Here is a 25,340-nt window from a genome sequence, read left to right as displayed (position 1 = left end):
CGGGGGTCATTGATTTTCCCTATATGCATATAGTAAAAACTTAAAAAATCTTCTTTTAAAGGCCTGGGAACAAGTATAAAAGGCAGACAAGCAGAAAAATGGCCACTGCTGTTGAACTCTATATGCTGTCTGCTAGCATAATCAGAGAGAGATAGAAAAATGAAATTTCAAAATTTAGAGAGACATACCTCATATTATTTGCTATAAATTGGCACATCACTTCTTTATCATGTAAGCAACATTCCTTGAAAGTTACAGATCTCTGTGATACTTAGAAGTACTACTTTAAAAAAATCATTTTTTGAAAACAGTTAAAAATTCAAATTTCCCTGTGTATTTGATTGACAGTTGTACAGAGGTTATGACCTTTCTTTCAGCCAACTACATCTCTCTAGGTATAAACATTCTCACAGTAGAGTTTGACAGATGGCGGGGAAATAAATACTAGGGCAATAAATACTACCAGAGAAATACTATGCAAGCAATGAACTTGGATTTTTATTTATTGATTGTGTTATATTCCATCCCTACAATCATGAATTTATTAACTTGAAATGACATCACTATAATTTAATTGTTGATATATTGATTGTTCTGTAAAAGAAGCATTCAAATTTATGTATCACCCAAATGTGCAGCACTGTCTATTCCCACAAGTGGCCCATGTATGGTTCACCAACTGGATTCGGGAACCACTCCCTCACAATTGCAAAATCATTACCCCCCAATAAATACACAACTTCTTTATCTCTCCTGAATGCTGAACTCTCCTATACTATTGCAGACCACATGTTTATATTTACAAGCATGCTGACCTCAGGTCATGATAATAAAACCCCGCCTCTTGTACCTAATATGCTTAATGGCCATCCGTATGGATATCTGAGTTCACATTCCCCGGCCTTTAAAGAACCCAAAGAGCTAGAGCTAAGATATTTAGCATGAAACATGTTCTAATGGATGTCTACCAAGTTTGTTCAAATAAAAGCCCTGGGGTCAAAATTGGCCCCGCCTCGGGGGGTCATTGATTTTCCCTATATGCATATAGTAAAAACTTAAAAAATCTTCTTTTAAAGAACCCAAAGAGCTAGAGCGAAGATATTTAGCATGAAACATGTTCTAATGGACGGCTACCAAGTTTGTTCAAATAAAAGCCCTGGGGTCAAAATTGGCCCCGCCCCAGGGGGTCATTGATTTTCCCTATATGCATATAGTAAAAACTTAAAAAATCTTCTTTTAAAGAACCCAAAGAGTTAGAGCTAAGATATTTAGCATGAAACATGTTCTAATAAGTGTCTACCAAGTTTGTTCAAATAAAAGCCCTGGGGTCAAAATTGGCCCCGCCCCAGGGGGTCATTGATTTTCCCTATATGCATATAGTAAAAACTTAAAAAATCTTCTTTTAAAGAACCCAAAGAGCTAGAGCTAAGATATTTAGCATGAAACATGTTCTAATGGACGTCTACCAAGTTTGTTCAAATAAAAGCCCTAGTTAAATTTGGCCCTGCCCCAGGGGGTCATTGATTTTCCCTATATGCATATAGTAAAAACTTAAAAAATCTTCTTTTAAAGAACCAAAAGAGTTAGAGCTAAGATATTTAGCATGAAACATGTTCTAATAAGCGTCTACCAAGTTTGTTCAAATAAAAGCCCTGGGGTCAAAATTGGCCCCGATCGGGGGGTCATTGATTTTCCCTATATGCATATAGTAAAAACTTAAAAAATCTTCTTTTAAAGAACCCAAAGAGCTAGAGCTAAGATATTTAGCATGAAACATGTTCTAATGGTTGTCTACCAAGTTTGTTCAAATAAAAGCCCTGGGGTCAAAATTGGTCCCGCCCCGGGGGGTCATTGATTTTCCCTATATGCATATAGTAAAAACTTAAAAAATCTTCTTTTAAAGAACCCAAAGAGCTAGAGCTAAGATATTTAGCATGAAACATGTTCTAATGGTTGTCTACCAAGTTTGTTCAAATAAAAGCCCTGGGGTCAAAATTGGTCCCGCCCCGGGGGGTCATTGATTTTCCCTATATGCATATAGTAAAAACTTAAAAAATCTTCTTTTAAAGAACTCAAAGAGCTATGGCTAAGATATTGAGCATCAAACATGTTCTAATAGGTGTCTACCAAGTTTGTTCAAATAAAAGCCCTGGGGTCAAAATTGGCCCCGCCCCAGGGGGTCATTGATTTTCCCTACATGCATGTAGTAAAAACTTAAAAAATCTTCTTTTAAAGAACTCAAAGAGCTATGGCTAAGATATTTAGCATGAAACATGTTCTAATAAGTGTCTACCAAGTTTGTTCAAATAAAAGCCCTGGGGTCAAAATTGGCCCTGCCCCGGGGGGTCATTGATTTTCCCTATATGCATAAAGTAAAAACTTAAAAAATATTCTTTTAAAGAACTTAAAGAGCTATGGCTAAGATATTTAGCATCAAATATGTTCTAATAGGTGTCTACCAAGTTTGTTCAAATAAAAGCCCTGGGGTCAAAATTGGCCCCGCCCCGGGGGGGTCATTGATTTTCCCTATATGCATATAGTAAAAACTTGTTGGGGGTTGGGGGGGCCTATATACAGGAGAGTGACCTCAGGGCCATCATGGCCCTCTTGTTTAGTAAATGGCTACTAATAGATGCTGCTGTTAAATGTTTTTTTTTTTAAATATTTCATTAATTCATTGTTTAAAGTAAAATTCACAGTTTGGATAATGATCGCCCGATCAAACTCAATATGCATGAATATAGATTAACACAGTGTACCGTTAATACTGTTTTTAATAGGATAATCATTCTGAATATGACGTATTCGACAAACGGATGTACTAACAAACAATTATATTGACGTATTTATCACTTGATCGATGTAAGCTGGACAACCTTTAGGCCTATGTTCTATATGTAATAATAATTCAACCTCGGTTGGCTCGAACTACCGATCTCTCGAACAAATTTGCACAGGCCCTCCGAGTTCGAGCGAACGAAGTTCGACTGTATTTATAATGAATTCAGTACAAAAACAATAAATTTAACTTGATTCACTACTGCCATCTAACCAAAGATGATTTTTTTTACCTGAGGGTATTTATATTGAGTAATATCACATAATCAAGTACAGAGTTATGTTTAGCATAACATGCATACTCAAAGCTGTCCAGTTGCACTACTCTTTGGGTAACATCTTGTAAATTCAGTACACACATGTAATTCTGTACTTGATAAATATTAATAAAAAACATGTAATATAAGATAACTCTCAGATTGGAAAATCATTCTTTGAACATTTTTAGAATAGTGTGAACAAATAAATGAAACAGTAATTAGATAGTGCCTTTAACATTTTATTAACAAAATGTGATGAATTATATACACAAATAAAACAAACTTCATAGAGTTAAGTGTTACCAAGCCAAAATATTCTTCATCGGAATTTATTCGAACTAAAACATAAATTTCAAGGTTCTATGTATTTCATTTCTAGTTCAACAAATACATGCGTGGTGTTGACCATTAGTTTGTTGTAATTTTGTGTAGGTACAGTATAACAGATGCAGGCTGTGAGCTGGCCAATAGAATGGAGGCTTTTAAGGAAGAAACCAGTGTGTCACGTGATGCTGATATTCCATTTAGGATACATGAACCTGATACAGCTCCTGAATTACCCAGCATGCCACATGATTCCTTACAGGATAGGTTACCCAGAATGCCTCATGATAACTCACAGGATAGGTTACCCAGCATGCCACAGGAGTATGATAATAGCAGTGTAGAGGAGTATAGCTGGCCAGGACATGATGTTGTCCAACGGAACTCTTGGTATTTTTAACTTTTCATACGTTATGATCTTATGTCGGAATAAGCAGTTTAAGATCATATGTGTGTCATGACATTACCCTTGGCATTACTTTAGATTTAACATAATTATTTTTAGCTTAATTGTGATAGAATTATTTTTAGCTTAATTGTGATGGGATTATTTTTAACCTAATTGTTATGGAATTATTTTTAGCTTAATTGTTATGGAATTATTTTTAGCTTAATTGTGATGGAATTATTTTTAGCTTAATTGTGATAGAATTATTTTTAGCTTAATTGTGATGGAATTATTTTTAGCTTAATTGTGATGGGATTATTTTTAGCTTAATTGTGATGGGATTATTTTTAGCTTAATTGTAATGGAAGCTTGTTGCTTTGATATTTGAACCACAGTTGGTCTGCTCACTGGAACTAACCATTTACTCAACTGGGCTCAAACCTATGACCCCTGGGTTTGGAGACAGACACTTTAACCACTAGGCCACTGCTCCCCTAATAAGGCTTTGAAGTAAGGAAAGTTGGAATAAATACATACCAGCCAGTAAGTGGCTACTAATTTTAAGTATGTGGTTGTAGTTTTGGAACCCTCATAAATATTTTACTTACCCGAAGTTATAACAATAGAATTATATCAGCATTTCTTAAAATATGATACATATTATTTACTTATATCATGGCTATCTATTAAATAAAAGATTTTACTAGTATCATGGCTATCTATTAAATAAAAAGAGCTCTGAGTGTTTAACTAACTTTGAAGCACTTGCCATTTTACTGTTATGAATGCAAGGCCAACAAAAGGCTTTTGACTTCATTCATGTGTGGGGTTGCATCCAGCTTGCTTACAGTAGGTTGGTGGTACTTTTTTGGTGCTTGGCCATGCCCAAGTCCTCATATGACATTTACTGTGATGGTGTAAACAAGAACCAAAATAAAGCAAAAAGACTAAAAATATTTAGTAAGAAATTTCTACCAGGTCAGGGAAGGTAATTTATGTCTTGGGAATGAACATTTTCTTGACTTGATGAAAGTATATGATCATACATGGTATTTTATTTCAGTTTGAAGTATTGGTATATAAATGAAGAGGGGGACGAGACTCTAGTCAAAGATAAAGCTGTTGTTTCCATAGATGGTCAGTATTAAATAGTCTTTGGCAAACACTTCAGTGTAAAAGTTGTTATGTATAAACTTAAAATATGAATTTTAAGAAAGTCTTTATGTAAAGGACAGTTTAAAAGTTTGTTTGTTGGGTGCTGTTTTAATGATGTAGCAAAAACCTGATCTATGTTTTGATTATGAAACTAATATGGCAGTCAGAGCATGGCGTCCTAAGTAACACTTGCTCATGTGATTTTATCTATAAATACTAAAAAACCAAGATGAATCTTATGTCTAATTAAATCTTAATCACAGCTGATAATGATACATAAAATAGAGTTAGTTTTTGTATTTTCTTTATCTTATCACAATGTGGCATTGACCATTATTTGGGTCAAAGTAGCTCTATAGTCAGGAAAGGATCTTAATTATTGTGAATCAATGACTAATATTTTTAAGTGATAGTTAGCCAGTTATGTTATATTCATCAATAAAATTGTCTGCCTATATTATTTGCATATACCAATATCATGATCATCGTTTTTGTAAAGTGCCTACAAACATTTATGACCACTGCAGGAATGAAAGTGCCCAAAACACAATTTTATCACCGCAAGAATACATCTATTAAATTACACTATTTATTCACCTATAAAGACATTTGTTTAATTACATGTAAAGCTTATATATTTTCAGATGAGATTGGTGTAGGATTTCTAGTCAAATGTAATTATACTGAGTTATTGAAGTCAGGGGTGAAATACAAGCTGGATACAACAAAGTAAGTCTGATTCCTGTTTATAGAATGATTAAAGAAGCTAACCTTGAATGTCTTGCTTTCTTGCCAATTGGTCAAACAAAACAATGTCATTGCTTTAATGTGAGAAAGTTTTATGTTGTGACCAGATGGCAGAAGGCTGCAGGTTCTACCAACTATCTAGAATGAATTCTTCATTTACCAGCACAAGTCAAGAAATGCTGTATTGGTGTCACCTAACCTGAAAACACAATCAGTATCATGCAAAACCAACTATTCATTTGTATCAAGAATGGTTTTATCTACATTTAATTGATTGTCTTTTTCTGATATGTAAAAAACAGCGGACAAAGGAGTTATTTGCAAAAGAATGAGCTTTTAGTTCACTTCAGCACAAAGTGCTTAAGATGAGCTTTTGTAATAACAAATTGTCCTGCGTACATCATCTGAAAGTTTACAATATTACTTGTTCCTTGTCATTAAGAGCACTTATAATCAGGTGAGTGATATATGGCCATCATGGCCCTCTTGTATGCTCTTCATATGGTCAGTGTACACCTTTGTTCATGGTTCGTTCTATTTTAAGCACTCATTCTCTTACTGAATGTTTTCATCCTTTTCTCAAAAGCCATTTAAAAATATACCTTTTGTAAAGGTAAGCAATTTGTATCACTTGAGATACCCAAACAATGAAGGACTGATAATTGATTTATTGTATTTTTGTAAGTTTAGTTTATACAATTTTTTTTAGTTCGATTGTGTTGGAAGCTATAAGCTTATTGAATCACTCTCGAATCGGTTCCTGGAACCAACCAGTACTAAGCAATGAATTTAAAGTTTCTTGGTCAAAGAAACAACGGCTTGCCCCTAACAGGGTTTGAACCAAGATGGTCAGCAATCCTAAGATAATATTACTAGTCCAACTCGTTAATCACTCGGCCATGCCGCCATGATTTTTGGAAGTTGTTTGTTAGTTAGTGATATATTGATTTCATGGCAGAGTTATTTAATTCATTATAACAAATGGTATTTAGTGATTTTTAAAAAAAAAATGCACACATCAAGGTGAGCAAATAAAGTTTGCCTGCAAGACTGAAATTTTATTGATTTTATTTCTTTATCACAAAATACAGGTTACTTTTTAATCTTTTAACAAATTTAAAATGATGCATGTGTTATACTTACTGTATTCATTTGATTTCTTCACTTGGAGATATTTTTATTGTTTAAAACACTTTATGCCTATACATGTATGTTTTAATTAGTTATCTGCAGGCATGCTGCTTTAATTAGTTAAGTATTTTCAGGCCTATAGGAGACGACTTTGTATATGTGTACCTGGGCAATGACAGCACTGACGACACTGCTATCCCACCTTACAGAAAACAAAACACAGATACTAGTAATTTGTCAGGTAAATAATTTTGTACAAGATTATTCTAGTCAATACTAATACAGGGATTGTAAGAATGCTAGCCACTGTATTCAGCCAGTTTCTGAAAGATAAGTTCAGTAAAGCCTGTAAGGTTGTACACTATATAATTCAATATATTGGATATAATTGCATTATTATATCTGGCAATATTATATCACAATATGTTTTCAAATAACATAATACAGTGAAATTTGAGAAAACCGGACGCTGAGAAAATCGGAACTCTCTAAAAACCGGACGAATAATTCAGTCCCAAATTTTCCCTTCTTTAAACTATTGTATTAAACATTGACAATACCGGAATCTGTAAAAACCGAATACCGGACGGTTAATTGGGGACTACAAAGTCAATTATATAGACAATTACCCTGACAATACCGGACGCCGAATGTGTGAAAAACCTTGTGTACTTATCAATTGGTTGTGTCTAATACGCTAACTGAGCGGTAACGGAACAATAATTGTCTGATTTGTTTATACTGTCTCTTTTCACAGTTTGATTTATTGTAAGGTATAGATGTTACCGTTTTATATAAATGCCAAAATGCACGAGATATTGATCAGTTAAAATCAGTATGAATAAAAAGTAGAGTATTTTTCTATTGTGTTTCGCAACGGAAACGATATTTATCGGCGCTTAGTTCTATTCCATGGCCGAAAATTATTCGACAATAGTTGTCTACATGTGACAAAGTTAAATTAATTAAAGACAGTGAAACTTTGCCGAAACCTACTTTAAAAATCTGACCAATATGTTATTATTATAAACAAACAAAGTAAACTAAATTCGTTAAATCATTACCCATTACCCAAATGTAAACATATGCGGATGTACTCAGACTTGATCGTTATGAGGTAACTGCTGTTCATTTTTATCCAAACTTTTATGTCTTTATATGCAATAATGGGACAAAACAATTAAAACATATTTTATATTTTTTTTTTGTATTCTTATCATTTCTTTATTTAGCAATATACGTACACATTATCTTGAAATGCAAATATACAGCATCCTTAGTAAGTCATTGCTCGGTTATAATAATTATAAGATCCTGAACAGCTGAAGGGGACATTGAGAATACCGGACCGCTGAGAAAACCGGACAAAACCCTCAGTCCGAAAGCCGTCCGGTTTTCTCAACTTTCACTGTACATGTATATCAAAGCTTTGAATTTTTAATAAAAAACCTAAGATTTCTCATTTTCTTTGCGAATTTCTTAACATGTAGAGCTTGATTTCAAATGGTTGTTGCCTCAAAATGTTTAAAATCCTTAATTTACAAAATGCCATTTTTACACAATATGAAATCTTTTATAAAAGACACTCTCATGTATACTTTGTCAGGACATAATATTAAGGATAAACTCTTAAATAAAGTTTCTGTAGATCGTAGCCTTACTTTTAAAGTATTTTAGATAGTTTTTAATATATATTGCAATATTTTGCAATATGTTTGTAAATATTGCAAAATATCTTTTATCACAATATGATTTTTAGCTTTTGAAAAAAAAAGTAGCGGTATTGTTATAGTCGGGTCGGCGTTGCCGTTGCCGTTGCCGTCCGCAAACTTGTACCTGGATCATAACTTTTTTGTTTCTTGGTGTATTGTCTTCATACTTGGCCACAACAACCCTTGGGACAAGACCTTTCAGTAGACCACACTAACCTTGTCCTTCATCCATAAATGACCTTGACCTTCAAGGTTAAAAGTCCAATTTTTGCTTGTTCATGCTGTTACTGGCTGTAACTTTGTTATTTTTAAATGGATTGTCTTCAAACTTGAACATAATAATCTTCAAGGATATCCCTTAAAAATAACCCGCCAGACCTTAACCTTCACTCATAAATGGCCTTGACTTTGAAGGTCAAATTATTGAAATTTTCATTTTTAGCTCGACTAATCGATAAGAATAAGTAGAGCTATTGTAGTCACCCGAGCGTCGGCGTCGGCGTCGTTGTAACCACTTATGTTAAAGTTTTTGTAATAGTTCAAATATTTTCAAAGTCCATTGACATATGGCTTTGAAACTTTGCACACTTGTGCACCATCATGACCCCAACCGGTAGACAGGAGGAGGTAACTCTATCAAGCATTTTGACAGAATTATGCCCCTTTTTAGCTCGACTATTCGATAAGAATAAGTAGAGCTATTATAGTCACCCGAGCGTCGGCGTCGGCGTTGGTGTCCGCGTCGGCGTAACCACTTATGTTAAAGTTTTTGTAATAGTTCAAATATTTTCAAAGTCCATTGACATATGGCTTTGAAACTTTGCACACTTGTTCACCATCATGACCCCAACCTGTAGACAGGAGGAGGTAACTGTATCAAGCATTTTGACAGAATTATGCCCCTTTTTCGACTTAGAATTTACGTTAAAGTTTTTGTAATAGTTCAAATATTTTCAAAGTCCATTGACATATGGCTTTGAAACTTTGCACACTTGTTCACCATCATGACCCCAACCTGTAGACAGGAGGAGGTAACTGTATCAAGCATTTTGACAGAATTATGCCCCTTTTTCGACTTAGAATTTACGTTAAAGTTTTTGTAATAGTTCAAATATTTTCAAAGTCCATTGACATATGGCTTTGAAACTTTGCACACTTGTTCACCATCATTACCCCAACCTGTATACAGGAGGAGGTAACTGTATCAAGCATTTTGACAGAATTATGCCCCTTTTTGGACTTAGAATTTACGTTAAAGTTTTGTAATAGTTCAAATATTTTCAAAGTCCATTGACATATGGCTTTGAAACTTTGCACACTTGTTCACCATCATTACCCCAACCTGTAAACAGGAGGAGGTAATTGTATCAAGCATTTTTTTTTACTATCAAGCACTAAGAATAGTCGAGCGTTGCTGTCCTACCGACAGCTCTTGTTCAACTTAGAATTTATGTTTAAGTTTTTGTAATAGTCCAAATATTTTCAAAGTCCATTGACATATGGCTTTGAAACTTTGCACACTTGTGCACCATCTTGACCCCAACCTGTAGACAGGAGGAGGTAACTCTATCAAGCATTTTGACAGAATTATGCCCCTTTTTCAACTTAGAATTTATGTTAAAGTTTTTGTAATAGTCCAAATATTTTCAAAGTCCATTGACATATGGCTTTGAATTTTTGCACACTTGTTCACCATCATGACCCCAACCTGTAGAAAGGAGGAGGTAACTCTATCAAGCATTTTGACAGAATTATGCCCCTTTTTCGACTTAGAATTTATGTTAAAGTTTTTGTAATAGTTCAAATATTTTCAAAGTCCATAGACATATGGCTTTGAAACTTTGCACACTTGTTCACCATCATGACCCCAACCTGTAAACAGGAGGAGGTAACTCTATCAAGCATTTTGACAGAATTATGCCCCTTTTTTGATTTAGAATTTACTTTAAAGTTTTTGTAATAGTTCAAATATTTTCAAAGTCCATTGACATATGGCTTTGAAACTTTGCACACTTGTTCACCATCATTACCCCAACCTGTAAACAGGAGGAGGTAATTGTATCAAGCATTTTTTTTTACTATCAAGCACTAAGAATAGTCGAGCGTTGCTGTCCTACCGACAGCTCTTGTTCAACTTAGAATTTATGTTTAAGTTTTTGTAATAGTCCAAATATTTTCAAAGTCCATTGACATATGGCTTTGAAACTTTGCACACTTGTGCACCATCTTGACCCCAACCTGTAAACAGGAGGAGGTAACTGTATCAAGCATTTTTTTTACTATCAAGCACTAAGAATAGTCGAGCGTTGCTGTCCTACCGACAGCTCTTGTATTAGCTATTATTGGCTGTAACTTTGTTATTTTTGAATGGATTGTCTTCAAACTTGAACATAATTATCTTCAGGGATATTCCTTAAAAATAACTAGACAGACCTTGACCTTCACTCATAAAAGACCTTGACTTTGAAGGTCAAATTATTGAAATTTTCATTTTTATGCCACCGCAGCATCTGCGATGCGGTGGCATATAGCGATTCACCTGTGTGTGTGTGTGTTTGTGTGTGTGTTTGTGTGTGTGTTATATAGATTATATAGTGAACTTAAAAAATCTTCTTGTGAAAAACCACTAGTCCAATTTCAACCAAACTTGGCAGGATTGTTCCTTGGGTGAAGGGCTTCCAAAGTTGTTCAAAGAATTTCATTCCATGCAGAAATCTGGTTGCCATGGCAACCAAAAGGAATTATAAGAATAAATTTAAAAAATCTTCTTGTAAAGACCCAAAAGGCCTAGAGCTTAGATATTTTGCATAAGGCATTGTCTGGTAGACCTCTAACAAGATTGTTCAAATTATAGCCCTGGGGTCAAAATTGGCCCCGCCCCGGGGGTCATTGATTTTCACTATGTACATATTGTAAAAACTTAAAATACCTTCTTGTAAAAACCCAAAAGGCCTAGAGCTTAGATATTTTGCATAAGGCATCATCTGGTAGACCCTTACCAAGATTGTTCAAATTATAGCCCTTGGGTCAAAATCGGCCCCGCCCCGGGGTCATTGATTTTCGCTATATGTACATATAGTAAAAACTTAAAACACCTTCTTGTAAAGACCCAAAAGGCCTAGAGCTTAGATATTTTGCATAAGGCATTGTTTGGTAGACCTCTACCCAGATTGTTCAAATTATAGCCCTGGGGTCAAAATCGGCCCCGCCCCAGGGGTCATTGGTTTTCCTTATATGTATATAGTAAAAACTTAAAAAAAATTCTTCTAGCAATTGACAAATGCTAGAGGTTAGATATTTTGCATGAAACATTGTGTTGTAAACCTCTAGCAAGATTGTTCAAATTATAGCCCTGGGGTCAAAATTGCCCCCGCCCTGGGGGTCATTGATTTCAATATATACATATAGTAAAAAATAAAAAAATCTTATTGTCTGAAGGTACAAGGCTTAGAGCTTTAATATTTGTTAAATAACATCATCTAAAGGTACTCTACCAAAGTTGTTCAAATTTTGCCTCTTGTGTCAAAATTAGCCCCGCCCCTGGGAGCCATAGGTTTATCTTATATGTATGTAGTTAAAACTTAAAAAATCATCTTCTCTAAATTTACAAAGGATAGAGATAAGATATTTTGCATGAAACATTGTGTAGTGAACCTCTAGCAAGATTGTCCAAATTATAGCCCTGGGGTCAAAATTGATTCAGCCCCGGGGTCATTGATTTTCATTATGTACATATAGTGAAAAAAAAAATTTTTGTCTGAAGGTTCAAGGCATAGAGCTTAAATGTTTGATATATAATATCATCTATAGGTCCTCTACCAAAGTTGTTTAAATGTCAAAAATTGGCCCTGCCCGGGGGCAGTGATTCTCATTGTGTACACGTAGTAAAACCAGAAAATAAAACAAATGTTTTCTGAATGGGAGAAAGCTATAGCTTTGATATTTGATTTGAAATGTTGTTTGGTGGACCTGTATCAAGATCGTTATTAAACCCTTGGGTCAAAATTATGCCTTGCCCAAGGGGACAGTGACCTACTTTCTTGTCCTTTGATGTACAGCAATGACATTTTGACCATGTGCACAGTTTTAGTTGTTAAATTGAACTTTGACCTAGATTTTGATGATGTGACCTACTTTCTTGTCCTTTGATGTACAGCTATGAAATTTGAACCATGCGGTGGCAAAGCATTTTTCTCAAATGCAATCTTGTTTTGGCTATTATTGGCTGTAACTTTGTTATTTTTGAATGGATTGTCTTGAAACTTGAACATAATAATCTTCAAAGATAACTGTTAAAGATATACCAAAAGACCTTGACCTTCACTCATTAATGACATTGTCTTTGAAGGTCAAATTATTGAAATTTTCATTGTTTTGGCGGTAACTAACTGTAACTTTGCTATTATTGAAGGGATAAACTTCATATTATAACAGAACATTCTTAAGGACCAGACCTTGTTGTTTATCAAACCCAAATTTGCTTGGGCTCTTTAATGACCTTGACCTTGAAGGTTAAATTACTGAAGTTTCTCAGATTTGTGCATTAAATGACCATAATTATATATTTATTGGTGTGTGTGTGTGTGTGTGTGTGTGTATATATATATTTACAACAACAACAAGAATTGCGTAATGTTTCTATTTATAGAATTGCGTCATTGTTTCTATTTATAGAATTGTGTCATTGTTTCTATTTTTAGAAATTGCGACATTGTTTCTATTTTTAGAAATTGCGTCATTGTTTCTATTTTTAGAAATTGTGTCATTGTTTCTATTTTTAGAAATTGCGTCATTGTTTCTATTTTTAGAAATTGTGTCATTGTTTCTATTTTTAGCTCGACTATTCGATAAGAATAAGTAGAGCTATTGCAGTCACCCGAGCGTCAGCGTCGGTGTTGGCGTAACCACTTATGTTAAAGTTTTTGTAATAGTTCAAATATTTTCAAAGTCCATAGACATATGGCTTTGAAACTTTGCACACTTGTTCACCATCATGACCCCAACCTGTAGACAGGAGGAGGTAACTCTATCAAGCATTTTGATAGAATTATGCCCCTTTTTCGACTTAGAATTTACGTTAAAGTTTTGTAATAGTTCAAATATTTTCAAAGTCCATTGACATATGGCTTTGAAACTTTGCACACTTGTTCACCATCATGACACCAACCTGTAGACAAGAGGAGGTAACTCTATCAAGCATTTTGACAGAATTATGCCCCTTTTTCGACTTAGAATTTACTTTAAAGTTTTTGTAATAGTTCAAATATTTTCAAAGTCCATTGACATATGGCTTTGAAACTTTGCACACGTGTTTACCATCATGACCCCAACCTCTAAACAGGAGGAGGTAACTGTATCAAGCATTTTTTTCACTATCAAGCACTAAGAATAGTCGAGCGTTGCTGTCCTACCGACAGCTCTTGTTAGAAATTGCGTCATTGTTGCTATTTTTAGAAATTGCGTCATTTTTTCTATTTTTAGAAATTGCGTCATTGTTGCTATTTTTATGCCCCCACAATGTGGGAGCATATAGCGTTGCACTTGTCCGTCCGTCCGTCAGTCCGTCAGTGCGTCCGTCCGTCAGTCCGTCCGTCCGTACGTCCCGAAATCTTGTGAACGCAACTCCTCTTAAACCGGATGGCAGATTTTGCTTAAACTTACAGGGATGAACAACCTTAATGTGTAGATGGTAGTAAAGGAAGGAATTTTTGCTGCCACCAAATTTAACAGAATTATGGCCCTTTGTTTATTTTTTCACTAGATACTATGTAGAAATTTTGTGAACGCAACTCCTCTTAAACTGGATGGCAGAATTTGCTTAAACTTACAGGGATGAACAACCTTTATGTGTAGATGGTAGTAAAGGAAGGATTTTTTGCTGCGACCAAATTTAAGAGAATTATGGCCCTTTGTTGATTTTTTCACTATATACTATGTAGAAATTTTGTGAACGCAACTCCTCTTAAACCGGATGGCAGATTTTGCTTAAACTTACAGGGATGAACAACCTTCAGGTGTAGATGGTAGTAAAGGAAGGAATTTTTGCTGCGACCAAATTTTACAGATTTATGGCCCTTTGTTGATTTTTTCACTATATACTATGTAGAAATTTTGTGAATGCAACTCCTCTTAAACCGAATAGCAGATTTTGCTTAAACTTCCAGGAATGAACAACCTTAATGTGTAGATGGTAATAAAGAAAGGAATTTTTGCTGCAACAAAATTTAACAGAATTTATGGCCCTTTTTTGATTTTTTCATTATATACTATGTTGAAATTTTGTGAATGCAACTCCTCTTAAACCGGATGGCAGATTTTGCTTAAACTTCCAGGGATTAACAACCTTAATGTGTAGATGGTAGTAAAGGAAGGAATTTTTGCTGCGACCAAATTTAACAGAATTATGGCCCTTTGTTGATTTTTAGTTTTCAACTTGTGGCACATGTAGTCCAAAAAATATTTGACCTAGAGTCATAAGATTGACAGAACAGTGGCGTGTGGGGGCATCCGTGTCCTATGGACACATTTCTAGTTAGAAATTGCGTCATTGTTTCTATTTTTAGAAATTGCGTCATTGTTTCTATTAATAGAAGTCATTGTTTCTATTTTAAGAAATTGCGTCATTGTTGCTATTTTTAGAAATTTCGTCATTGTTGCTATTTTTAGAAATTGCATCATTGTTTCTATTTATAGAAATTGCATCATTGTTTCTATTTATAGAAATTGCGTCATTGTTGCTATTTTTAGAAATTGCGTCATTGTTGCTATTTTTAGAAATTGCATCATTGTTTCTATTTATAGAAATTGCGTCACTGTTGCTATTTTTAGAAATTGCGTCATTGTTGCTATTTTTAGAAATTGCGTCATTGTTTCTATTTTTAGAAATTGCGTCATTGTTTCTATTTTTAGAAATTGCATCATTGTTTCTATTTTTATATGCCCGAAAGAATTTCGGGCATATTATGTTATACCCCCGGGCGTCCATCCGTCCGTCCGTCTGTCTATCCGTCCGTCCGTCCGTTAGCAATTTGGTTTCCGGAGCATAACTTAAGTTTCATTTGGCCCACAACATTCAAACTTCATAGGATGATTGTCCATATTGAGATGAAGACCCCTATTGATTTTGGGGTCACAAGGTCAAAGGTCAAGGTCACTATGACCCTAAAACTGAAAACAGTTTCCGGAGCATAACTTAAGTTCCATTTGGCCCACAGTGTTCAAACTTCATAGGATGATTGTCCATATTGGGTAGAAGACCCCTATTGATTTTGGGGTCACATGGTCAAAGGTCAAGGTCACTATGACCTTAAAACTGAAAACAGTTTCCGGAGCATAACTGAAGTTCCATTTGGCCGCCAGTGTTCAAACTTCATAGGATGATTGTCCATTTTGGGTAGAAGACCCCTATTGATTTTAGGGTCACAAGGTCAAAGGTCAAGGTCACCATGACCTTAAAACTGAAAACAGTTTCCGGAGCATAACTTAAGTTCCATTTGGCCGACAGTGTTCAAACTTCATAGGATGATTGTCCATATTGGGTAGAAGACCCCTATTGATTTTGGGGTCACAAGGTCAAAGGTCAAGGTCACTATGACCTTATAACTGAAAACAGTTTCCGGAACATAACTTAAGTTCCATTTGGCTGACAGTGTTCAAACTTCATAGGATGATTGTCCATATTGGGTAGGAGACCCCTATTGATTTTGGGGTCACAAGGTCAAAGGTCAAGGTCACTATTACTTTAAAACTGAAAACAGTTTCCAGAGCATAACTTAAGGTCTATTTGTCCCACAATATTCAAACTTCAGAGGATGATTGTCCATATTGGGTAAAGACCCCTATTGATTTTGGGGTCACAATGTCAAAGGTCAAGGTCACTATTACTTTAAAACTGAAAAAAGTTTCCAGAACATAACTTACTTTCTATTTGGCCCATAGTGTTGAAACTTCATAGGATGATTGTCCATATTGGGTAGAAGACCCCTATTGATTCTGAGGTCACACGGTCAAAGTTCAAGGTAGCTATTACCTCAAAACTAAAAACAGTTTCCAGAGCATAACTGAAGTTCCATTTGGCCCACAATATTCAAACTTTATAGGAGGATTGCTATTTGAAGGACGTAATACTTTATTTAATTTATGTAATGTCTTACAAATGCTTCATCCTTAGAAAAGAAAAAAAACACTTTCGGGCATATAATGCTCCGCCTAGCGGTGCTCTTGTTAGAAATTGCGTCATTGGTTCTATTTTTAGAAATTGCGTCATTGTTGCTATTTTTAGAAATTGCGTCATTGTTTCTATTTTTAGAAATTGCGTCATTGTTTCTATTTTTAGAAATTGCGTAATGTTGCTATTTTTAGAAATTGCGTAATGTTTCTATTCATATATATATACAAAATATATAAACAAAACTAATGTGACAAGACAGACCAACTAAATTTATAAAAAGGAAACGTTAAGATATGTTCAAACCTTTCTATGTTTGCGTTTAGAAAAAGTAAAAAGTCGAGCGTTGCCCCCGCCCGGCGGTGGCTCTTGTTCTTTGTGTTCCCGGGCTTAGAATAGTGCCTTCCCCTGCCTTTTTATATGGCATGGAGCAGAATAAACGGTTTTCCTCTGCCAGTAAATGGTAGGAATAACATTATGTTCTTGAAAGTATCAGTTTGAATTAAAAATTACAAAAGAAATAACTATCATATTTTTATACCTTTGATACAAATGTTAATTTATACCTTAAATACAACATTTCATACTGAACATTCTCACCGTAGGGAACGTGTTACAGTATCGCGTTTTCCGGTTACAGTATAGAATTTTCAAGATGGAGGATTATTTGTTGGGAGGACAGGTAGGAGATTTTTATTCCGGTCCATACTACAAGTAGTTTAGTTTCTAAAAGATGTTTTTGTCCTTTGCTTGTAAGGAACAGAATCCGGTATCTAGTCATATATTTCTTTAGACTCTGCACCGCAGATTTATCGCTATATTGTCTCATAAATATGCAGATTTGACAGTTTGAAAATTTGAATCGAGAGACCAACGCATTTTTCTCCAATTTCGACATTATTTATGCATGCCTAGAAAAAAGTAAATCTGCAAAACGTTAGTCCTTTATGTTAGGAAACGTTTATAAAAGTAAATGACCAGTTAAACCTATTTTCCTGTTCGTTAAATGCGTTTAAAAAATAAACAATGTTACAGTATAGAGCGAGGTGATTTGTGCAGGGTTACAGCATAGACCAAGCGATTTTTATCCGATTTTGTTACAGTTTATACCCAGATTTTGGTTACAGTTTAGACTTCGATATTTTCTATATATACTCGTACTAGGTAAAATGTATGAATGTTACAAAGACTTTTAAATCTCTGTGAGCTTATTGGCCCGATGGCTATTCGTCCGTCTGTCGTACTCATGTGTGTGCAATCTCATCCGCTCAGTAAATATACTTGACTAAATGTGATGAAATTTACATGACTTTCTACCAATTAAGTTGTTCAAATGGTTTCGGTTGCAATCGGGAATACGAAAACCCAAAACATAGATCGGGGATACGAAAACCCAAAACATAGATTTTAAAAAATGGCAATGTTTAAAGACCCTTCTCATCTCGAACCAAAAGCATTCAAATCAAATTATGATCATGGCGTCATTTCGAATGCTTCTTTGTTGAAGTTACGATTATTTTGTCATTATAAAATTAAAAGTCGTTTTATTTTTATTTCAGACATCCTGGTATAGCAGTTTTCATGTTTCTGAAAAAGAAAATAATATTGAAAGTTATAGAGTATAAATTAAGGTCAGACAATTACAATATCTTCTCTAGTGAGCCTGATGGAGGTACATAATAGTGGCAGAGTCGGGATAAGGCCGTCGACTTCAAATCATCTTTCATTTACTGCTGTAGTTGAAATCCAATCATGACTTTGGATTCTTTGTATGTGAGGAATCTATCAAGCTAATTTACGGAAGGTTGGTGGTTCTAGTCAGGTGCCCGCTCGTGTCTGAAATGTTTCACAAAGGGTATCTGGGGTCTTTCTTTACACTAAAGCAGGCCTAATGTTTTCACATGACCTCAGTGCCGTTGAAACTTAAAATCCAAGAAAGCCAAACGTAACAAACCCTTTTAAATACTTACAAAATACATTATGGTACATAGAAATTCCAACTTAAAATAAGATTTAAGGTTGCAGTATTGCTTACTTAAATACTGTTTAACCATTCTTAGGGTATTGCCTGCTTGTTAATTGTGTCTTTTGACAGCTTATCTATGGTATGCAGGCTTCATAACCTCCGATCCTCTCTAAAATTTCATTTTATTTAGTTTCATTCATTGTATTCTCGTTTAGGGCACACGCAATTTTTAACCTAGGGGTAATATGCCGCTTTTCATATAGAATGGCAATAACGTGTCACATTGAAGGTTCCATGATAACCGCCATATAAACACATCCACAGATGTTAAAAAATCTAAAGTGTACCAGTTCATGTTTAATGTGAATTCTACTGAAGCCGGTGTTATAGGAGGCGTGGACAGTAGCTTGCAATTACCACTACCGTCCATGAACAGGTTTAATCAAACTGAGCCTGCAACATTTTCATTTTTTCCGTGTTGGACTTCTGTCAAGGATTCTTTTTTCTCTATTTTATTACCAATAAGCATTATTATAATGTATAATGAAATCAAGCAATAATCTTTCTTCTCTCAATACAATTCGATAAAAGTTACTGTTGTTGTCGTGAAAACAGTCCAAGGTTACTTAGGACATTACTTATTCTGCAAAAAAGTCTCAATCTGAAACTTAAAGTAAGAAAAATAGCAAACTATAACTTTTCTGCTGAAGAAAAAAATTAATACAACCTTTCAAGAATGTATTAAATAGAAAGGTATGAGTTATTTTATAAAAATAATGGATACACGAAACTGTAACCGAAATCTGGGTATAAACTGTAACATAATTGGATCAAAGTCGCTAGGTCTATGCTGTAACCCTTCAAAATTAACCTCGCTCTATACTGTAACATTGTTTATTTTTTCAAACGCATTTTACCAACAGGAAAATAGGTTTAACTGGGCATTTACTTTTAAAAACGTTTCTAAACACAAAGGACTAACGTTTTGTAGATTTACTTTATATAGGCATGCATAAATAATGTCGGAATGGCAGAAAAATGCGTTGGTCTCTCGATTCAAATTTTTAAACCGTCAAATCTGCATATTTATGAGACAATATAGAGATAAATCTGCGGTGCAGGGTCTGAAGAAATACACGACTAGTCACCGGATTCTGTTCCTTACAAGCAAAGCACAAAAACATCTTTTAGAAACGAAACTACTAGTAGTATAGACCTGAATAAAAATCACCTACCTCTCTTCCCATAAATAATCCTCCATCTTGAAAATTCTATACTGTAACCGAAAAACGCGATACTGTAACACGTTCCCTACGGTGATTCTGTATGTTTTATTTTGTCATTTAATAAAAAAAATTGTTGTTTTACTAAGAATTTAATTACACTAGACATTATACATATGAAAAGTAGCCTTCATTGAATTTTTATTTTGTGTTTTATAGTGAATCAAACATTGAATACAGGAAAACGAAAAATTGAAAAACCAAGGGAGACAACAGTTCTGGTGAAGAAGAAAGGCGCTCCTGATTTACTTCCCTTTATTCAGCCATCTTTGGAAAATGAAACAGACGGCAATGAAAACAGCAACACCGGTAGTGAAAATGTTGTACTTATTGACTCAGAGGATAGTTCTAGAGATTCATTACCATCAATACCTGTGTCAAAGAAATGTTTTAATTTTAAGAGAGCCGTGTCTCAAGATACTAACTCTAACTGTTACATACCATCCACTAGGTCTCTTTCTGAAACTAACGAAAACCAAAGCTTGTTTGATAGGTTAAAAACTAAGGGAAACATACCTAAGTCATTAATATCAGAATCTCAAGACGCTGTTTCACAAAGTACAGTGTCCAGTTTGAGTAGTTCTCAAGGCTCCATTAAGAGTGTAAGTTCCGTTAGTTCAGGATCATCGACCCAGATATTACCTATACCAGATTTTGTATTACATCCTGGGGAATTTGATATAGTGCTGTGTATTGATAATGCTGAATTCTATGGAGCGTAAGTATATATTGAAATATAGAGACATAAAATGTAGTTTAGTAAATGTCTGTTTGAACAGATGGATAATGAAATAATTCAATTCTTTCTTGTATCTGTAATATTTCTTTATTTTCTTATTTGTAATGAATGTACTTTAAATCTATAATACTGTGAATTCATATAATTTCATGGGCATGAAATTTCATGGTTTTGTTACAAAGAACATTCTCATGGGTTCTTAAATTGGTAGACCGTCTATATTTTCAAAAGATAAAATGTAAATAATGTGAAGCAAAATATTCTAACAGCAGACAAAATGAAATTGTGGTGGATCTTAAATGGGTGAATTGACCTATCCACAAAAACCGCAAAAATTAATGCCCCACAAATAATACTGATTTTGCAGTAAGGTGATGCTATTTAAAGCATTATATTTGATATGCCTGTTATAGGCCACCACTTATTGTCCTCACTTTTTTCAGTCTTGTAAGTACTTATTCATGTTAAGGAAAACTGAAAAGTAAGAACTGATATATAAACTATGTTTGAAGTAAATGCTGTTAATGTGAGTGAGATTTTAACAATTTGTTTAGAAACACTACACAGTAACATTATTATGGACTGAGAAACTACAAAGAGAATTTCATTTAAATGATAATTTTAAGAATATGGCTGTTATGGTTAACAATTCAAATCTAAACAGTCTGTTTAGACTTACATAACTAGTTTATTAGTTACAGACTATAGCTATATATAAATGGTTATATAATTTTATATATAGCAGCTACTAGATGAGGGTTTATATAGCAAACAACCATTTTGTACTCTGGAATATTGCAATTCATAAAAATGCAAATAAATTTCGCGAATTTTGATTGGCTTAAATGCTTTGTATAGTATGACTTATATACTGTGAAGAATGGAAAACCTTATGTATAACATTTCTGCTTTAAACTTGATACTGTATTTATTTATGAGTTTTTTTCAGCAGATTTCATAAACAGAATATAGGGCTTCAGTGTGAACCAAATAAAACTAAATATGTTGTAATTTTACTGACATGTTGGTAACTGCTGCTAAAATTTTCAAATGTCAATTTCTATGAAATCTTGTAATGGGGAATAAATATGTTGTTTTATTTGCATTTTAGGAGTAAAGGTGGCAGTAAAACATTACTTCCTGATCTGATCAAGAATGGAATAGACTGTGATCTTAGAAAATTACATGTTGGTGATTTACTGTGGATTGCTAAAGAGAAATGTAAAGCAGTCCAAGGTATTGCAAATTTACTTTGAAGTTTTCTGATGACAAAATGTTACATTCTTTTATTGTGTTGTTCTGTATAATGATAGAAGTTTAATTGATGAGACAAACTACATTGTATATACCAAATGGGGATATATAATTGGATGACTGTAGCCATGTAGAAATCTCAGTATGTATGTGATTGAATTGACAACATTGAAACTGAAAGTCCAAGGACAATAGTAATGATTTGATAGGGGAGAATTGATAAGAACTTGAAATAAAACACTAAAAACATTAATATATTTTTTTTAGTTGTTGATAATTCACAGTTTTAATATTGAAATTTTGTTAAACATTTGATAAGGTTCCAACAGTTTTGATTTGATATACTTTATCACATTTGCCTTTATAAACACATTCAATTATCCCCAAAGGTTTGAGAAGTTAAACGTTTCTCTGTCTCTTTTCACTTTCTTTCGCATATTTATGTTACATTATTGGTATATTGAACATTTTTAGGTCAGTTAAGTCGGCCACCTGGAAGAGAACTTGTATTAGATTATATAATAGAGAGGAAGAGAATGGATGACTTGGTTAGTAGCTGTATTGATGGAAGATTTAGGGAACAAAAGGTTAGTTTGTGCCTTGTTTCAGTGTAGTTTATCTATACATATTTACTTTATGATAACTGTTTGTTTTGAAAAGAGAATACTCAAGATCTGACATACCTAGATTTATTTAATGTCATTTGAGCTGTTAGCATGAAATGTTGAATATGATTTATATCAATCTAATTAAAATAAGCTCCTAAATTACACTACGCATTAGGATCTAACATTTACCCATTGGCAGTCACCTTCTTGTGGTCTTTCAAACCAATCATTGGCAAGCTTTCATTATTTTGAAAGCAATGCAGTTTCTAATTATAACCCTTTGAAAGCCAATACTGAGTAGGTAAATTTCACTTTTTCGAGAACAAACATGACATTGTACATATAGCCGACAGGTAAACTGGCAAAACAATCTTTCCCATTAAAAATTGATGATAACGGTATTTTGATACTTCTTCTAATGCCTATCTGTAAAAATCAGTTAGATTGCATGGCTTAAAATAGCTTTCTTGGGGAAATCCTGATTATAACAAAGGTGAAACATATATGGTCATGATCGGATCTACAGGAAGAAATAAGTAGATCTTAACTGTCAGATTGTGATTGATATCAAATGGTCTTTAACTCGGATGTAACACATAAGTAATGAAATAGTAAAGAAAAGCAATATAGACTTGTTGGTTTTGAAAACTGTGCTATTAACATAAACACAGGAGATCAGGGTTCAGTTTAGATAGTTGTCCATGCCGAATATCAGTTTGGTGTCAACGTTCACAAGATAAATTAGAATTTCTCTATTAAAGTATAAGTAGTGTGTGCTAGACTTAAAAACTAGACTATGAAATTAATATACTATATTTCTAATTTGTTTACATTGCAGTTTCGTTTGAAGCAGTGTGGTTTAAATCATAAAATGTACCTGATAGAAGACTATGGATCAATGCAACATTTTAGCTTACCTGAATCTACACTAAAACAAACAATAGTCAATACACAGGTAAGAATTGTGGTTCTACCTTACTTCTTGTAAGGTTTATTTTTGCTTGTTTGCTAAGTTAGGAAGGGTAATAAACATTTTTAGATAAACATTTTGAACGAGACAGTCACAAACATGCCACGAGTTAAACATGGAATTGAGGGGGGGGGGGAGGGCACCCAATATGGGGTAACCCTATTTATTTTCCCTGTCATTGGCATGATTGGCAAAGCGAAAACGAAAAGTGACAAGGGTAAAAAAGCGAATTATAAATTCATGCTAGAACTTTAATTGAGTTGCGTCCCTTACATTAAAGATAATATTCATACAAATTACAGATTAAACGATGACTAAATAAGACAAATTGTTTTGTATGTTGCCTGTCAGTTGTATTTGCAAGATTGTACAGTATTGTACAGAGGCTCCATTGTATGCCAATGTATCAATCAACTTATCGAGATTTTATACTGTGTTTTGTTTTTTGAATCTTGGCTATTACATTTTCATTCCACATGCTACATGTATGGCTATCATTCTTTGACAAAACATAAATTTGTATGTGAGCTTTATTACGACCTCTTTATCTCTAAAAAAGATTTTTTATTGCAGGTTATAGATGGTTTTCAAGTAAAAAGAACAAAAGGAACCAAAGAATCAGTTGCATTTCTTACAGTTTTTACTCGCTACCTTCAGAGTTTCTTTAAAGTAAGACTACTAGTATTCCTTCTGTACTATGTCATAATTGTCTTGATTAAATAGGTTTATACCACCTGTCATTATGCAATAGAATAAAGTCGAATTTTAGAAATACTTGATATTGAAAGTGTGTAAAAAAGATAAGCTTTTCTAACGGACATGCCAATTAGTCTTCTGGAAATCGATGGTTTTATTGAATAAACTATGTTAAAAGGCTGACAGCTACATGAATAATAATAATAAAAAATCCTCCACTTAAATGCAGTGACAGGTTAACCCATATTAAGAATTTAATTGCAGGGTTCCCACGGTCAGGGAAAAGTCAGGGAAAAATGATTTTTTTTCAAGGTCAGGGAAAAGTCAGGGAATTTTGAAATTGGTCAGGGAAATATGAAAAATAAGCAAAAGTCAGGGAAAAGTAAGGGAATTTTGTAAGAGAAGAATGTTGGTCAAAGTGTAGGAAGCAAAATCAGTCAAGGCTAAGGCAGTTTCTTTGATTATTTTAGGTATATTTGACTCTTTATATTTATTTATCATTAGGAGCATTTTTTCTTGTAAATATCTTACTCTAAAAAATATGCTTATGTCTGAAAATTTATGAAATATTTTGTCATTTAAAGTAACTTTAACTTAATAGTGAAGTAAGATATCTTCTAAAAAACGTTTTAGTCTAAATTTATTCAAACTTGGCAGGATTGTTCCTTTGGTAAAGGGCTTCCAATTTGATTCCATGCAAGAATCTGGTTGTCATGTCAACCAAAAGAAATTATAAGAAAAAAAGAAGATTAAAAAAGTCTTGTCCTAAAAGACCCACAAGGCCTAGAGCTTAGATATTTTCATTTTGTACATATAGTAAAAACTTAAAATCATTGTCTGAAGGTACAAGGCTTAGAGCTTTGGTACTTTGTATATAATATCATCTATAGGTCCTCTACCAAAGTTGCTCAAATTTTGCCCAGAGCGTCAAAATTGGCCCGCCCAAGGGAAATAGGTTTTCCTTATATGTTTATACATTTAGTAAAAATTTAATAAAATTCTCTGAATTGACAAATGCTAGGTTAGATATCTAGCATGAAAATTTGTGTAATAGACCTATACCAAGATTGTTAAAATTATAGCCCACAGATTAAATTGACTG

General features: G+C 33.9%; 1 protein-coding gene across 3 annotated transcripts in view; it reads left to right on the top strand.

Moving 5' to 3' along the window:
* The window catches only part of LOC132718113 (crossover junction endonuclease MUS81-like), a 38,338-nt gene that overhangs the window by 8,069 nt on the left and 4,929 nt on the right, over positions 1-25,340 (top strand). For 2 of the 3 annotated variants that reach the window (XM_060701740.1, XM_060701742.1), the window contains exons 8-16: positions 3,531-3,812; positions 4,874-4,947; positions 5,610-5,694; positions 6,978-7,084; positions 20,131-20,689; positions 21,822-21,946; positions 22,439-22,551; positions 23,411-23,527; positions 24,116-24,211. In XM_060701740.1, coding sequence (XP_060557723.1) covers positions 3,531-3,812; positions 4,874-4,947; positions 5,610-5,694; positions 6,978-7,084; positions 20,131-20,689; positions 21,822-21,946; positions 22,439-22,551; positions 23,411-23,527; positions 24,116-24,211 — 1,558 coding nt within the window. The remainder of the gene's footprint in view (positions 1-3,530; positions 3,813-4,873; positions 4,948-5,609; positions 5,695-6,977; positions 7,085-20,130; positions 20,690-21,821; positions 21,947-22,438; positions 22,552-23,410; positions 23,528-24,115; positions 24,212-25,340) is intronic. The other variant, XM_060701741.1, reaches the window with a different exon arrangement.

This window comes from Ruditapes philippinarum, unplaced genomic scaffold (assembly GCF_026571515.1).
Source record: "Ruditapes philippinarum isolate M1 unplaced genomic scaffold, ASM2657151v2 ctg4636_1_1_1_1, whole genome shotgun sequence".
Lineage (NCBI taxonomy): Eukaryota > Metazoa > Mollusca > Bivalvia > Venerida > Veneridae > Ruditapes > Ruditapes philippinarum.
The sequence above is the reverse complement of the archived record's forward strand: the minus strand, read 5'-3'. Positions and strand labels throughout refer to the sequence as shown.